The 2,263-nt window shown below is 32.7% G+C and overlaps 1 protein-coding gene across 1 annotated transcript in view; it reads left to right on the top strand.

Annotated features, from left to right (window-relative positions):
• Positions 1 to 10: 10 nt before the first annotated feature.
• The window catches only part of LOC118745469 (neprilysin-3-like), a 3,692-nt gene continuing 1,439 nt past the window's right edge, over positions 11 to 2,263 (top strand). Inside the window, exons 1-2 of the mRNA XM_036478916.1 lie at positions 11 to 511; positions 1,832 to 1,999. Of these exons, the coding sequence (XP_036334809.1) occupies positions 248 to 511; positions 1,832 to 1,999 (432 nt within the window). The 5' untranslated portion in view covers positions 11 to 247. The remainder of the gene's footprint in view (positions 512 to 1,831; positions 2,000 to 2,263) is intronic.

Raw genomic sequence — 2,263 nt, 5'->3', positions numbered from 1 at the left:
TATAATAGCGAGGTTTTAGTTTTTTAAACTATAATTTTATTTATTATTATATGTGTGCTCTGGACATCTGTTACCTCGTTTTCATCTTCAGCCGCAGTTTTGACACCATCTGATTGCTGCCTTATTTTCTGAAAGAATTTTTGGGTATTACCCCTTCCCGCCAGCATCTGAAGCTCGTCTTTCTACATCTGTTTCTTTCTGTTGAAAATTCGCCTCTCTTACCTCTTCCCTGGGCCAAAAGATTAGGATGGAAAACACTAGAGAATTACCTTCCGAACTTTATTTTTTACGGTTTTATTCCAAAGAGTCTTTCGATAATATGTACATATATGTTAAACTACATACTTGCAAAAATGTTTGCATTAAAGGTGAAAACATTGCTGATAATGGAGGTCTGAAAGCGGCTTACCACGCCTTTTTGAAATCTGAAGCAACCAAGGATGCCGATATATTGAAGTTACCTGGATTAAACCTGACGCACAAACAATTATTTTTCGTATCATTCGCGCAAGTAAGTTCAAGACGTATCCATCAATGAGCGTTGTCTTATGTCCATAAAGAACTTTTAGCGCACAGGAGAGAAATGCTTTAAGAATTGGCACTGAATCGTCTAAAATTTATGAGATTACATTTTTCCTCGATTTCCAGCATTTTACGAACTATGTAGTTATATACATTAGACTGCATCACTCCCCATACAAAAAAAAAATCGGTACTATTTTTCCATTGGAATTATAAAATCTACTATATTTTAAGGCGTCCCCCAAAATATTTCGGAAAAATATTAAGATTTAAGTGAGCTGGACCGATTTGAAAATACCTCCAAAAATGGTTTTTTTTATGAATAAAAATAGTTTCTTAAAGATTTTTTTGGAAAAAATGCTGTCAAATGACAAAACGGGTTAAGCTTAAAATATTTGCATAAAAATATTTAAACAAAAATTAAAAAAAAATTTTACGGAATCGCAATGATGATGCTGTTTTTAACATTTTTCAAAGATTAGTATAAGAAAAACTTGAATAACTGAACCCAAACTCTTCCGATTTAGACTTAAGAGGTGTCATTGGAAAGGTATTTTCTCACCCTTTTCATTTATTTGTTAATAAACTTATTCAAAGGATGGAAGAGAAAGGTAGGAGAAACGAACCTCATTCAAAGTTGAATTAAGAAGTTTTGGTATTCGAGAAAAAAGATGGGACACGAATGACGTTTCTTTTGGCCAGAAATATAAACGGTGTGAAAATACCTTTCTACTGAGATCCCATAAGTCTAAATCAGAACATTTTTGGCCCAGTTATTCAAGTTTTCCGTAAATCAATCTTTGAAAAAAGTAAAGAAACAGCATCAAAAATCTCATTCTTACGATTCCGTTGAAAAAATTTTTAAATATTTCTATGTAGATTTTTAAGCTTATTCTAATTTGTCATCAGAGGTGACTTTTTTCAAAAAGTTATTTAAGAAACTATTTTTATTCATAAAAAACTTATGGCCTTATTCATAAAAAATAAAGTAGGTTTAAAGAGCTTTATAAATTGACGTTTTCATACATTTTTCAATTTGTAAACCTTTTATAAAGCTACTTTATTTTTTATGAATAAGGCCATTAATTTTTGGAGGTATTTTCAAATCGGTCCAGCTCACTTAAATCTTAATATTTTTACGCAATATTTTGGTGGACGTCTTAAAATATAATAAATTTAGTAATCCCGGCGGAAAAACTTCAACTTTTTTTGGTGATGCAGTCTAATATACATAGATGTTTTTTTTTTAATTTTTATTAATAACTTGGTATCATAACTTATATTTGTTTAATGCTTTTTCTAACCCCAGGTATGGTGTTCCAGTACTACCAATGAGACGAGTATTTTGCAAATGGAAAAGGATGCTCATGCGCCGTCGCCATATCGCGTCATTGGAACACTTTCGAATACTTTCGAATTTGCTGATGCCTTTAATTGTAAAGAGAATAGCAAAATGAACCAAAATAAAAAATGTGTAGTGTGGTAATTGTAATTGTTAAAATAAAATGTAATAAAATAATTGATACTTTGTTGTTGTTTTCTTCTTCTTCTTATTTGGCGCAGTAACCGCCTAAGCGATTTTGGCCGAGTCCAAAACAGCACGCCAGTCATTTCTCTTCTGTGCTAACTGACGCCAATTGAAAATGCCTAGTGAAGCCAAGTCCTTCTCCACCTGGTCTTTCCAACGCAGAGGGGGCCTTCCTCTTCCTCTGTTACCAGCATCGCGGCCCGCGTTGAATAT

This window comes from Rhagoletis pomonella, unplaced genomic scaffold (assembly GCF_013731165.1).
Source record: "Rhagoletis pomonella isolate Grant_MI unplaced genomic scaffold, Rhpom_1.0 Rhpom_scaffold_00009, whole genome shotgun sequence".
Lineage (NCBI taxonomy): Eukaryota > Metazoa > Arthropoda > Insecta > Diptera > Tephritidae > Rhagoletis > Rhagoletis pomonella.
Note: the sequence above shows the minus strand (reverse complement) of the source record. Positions and strands in the feature narration are given on the sequence as shown.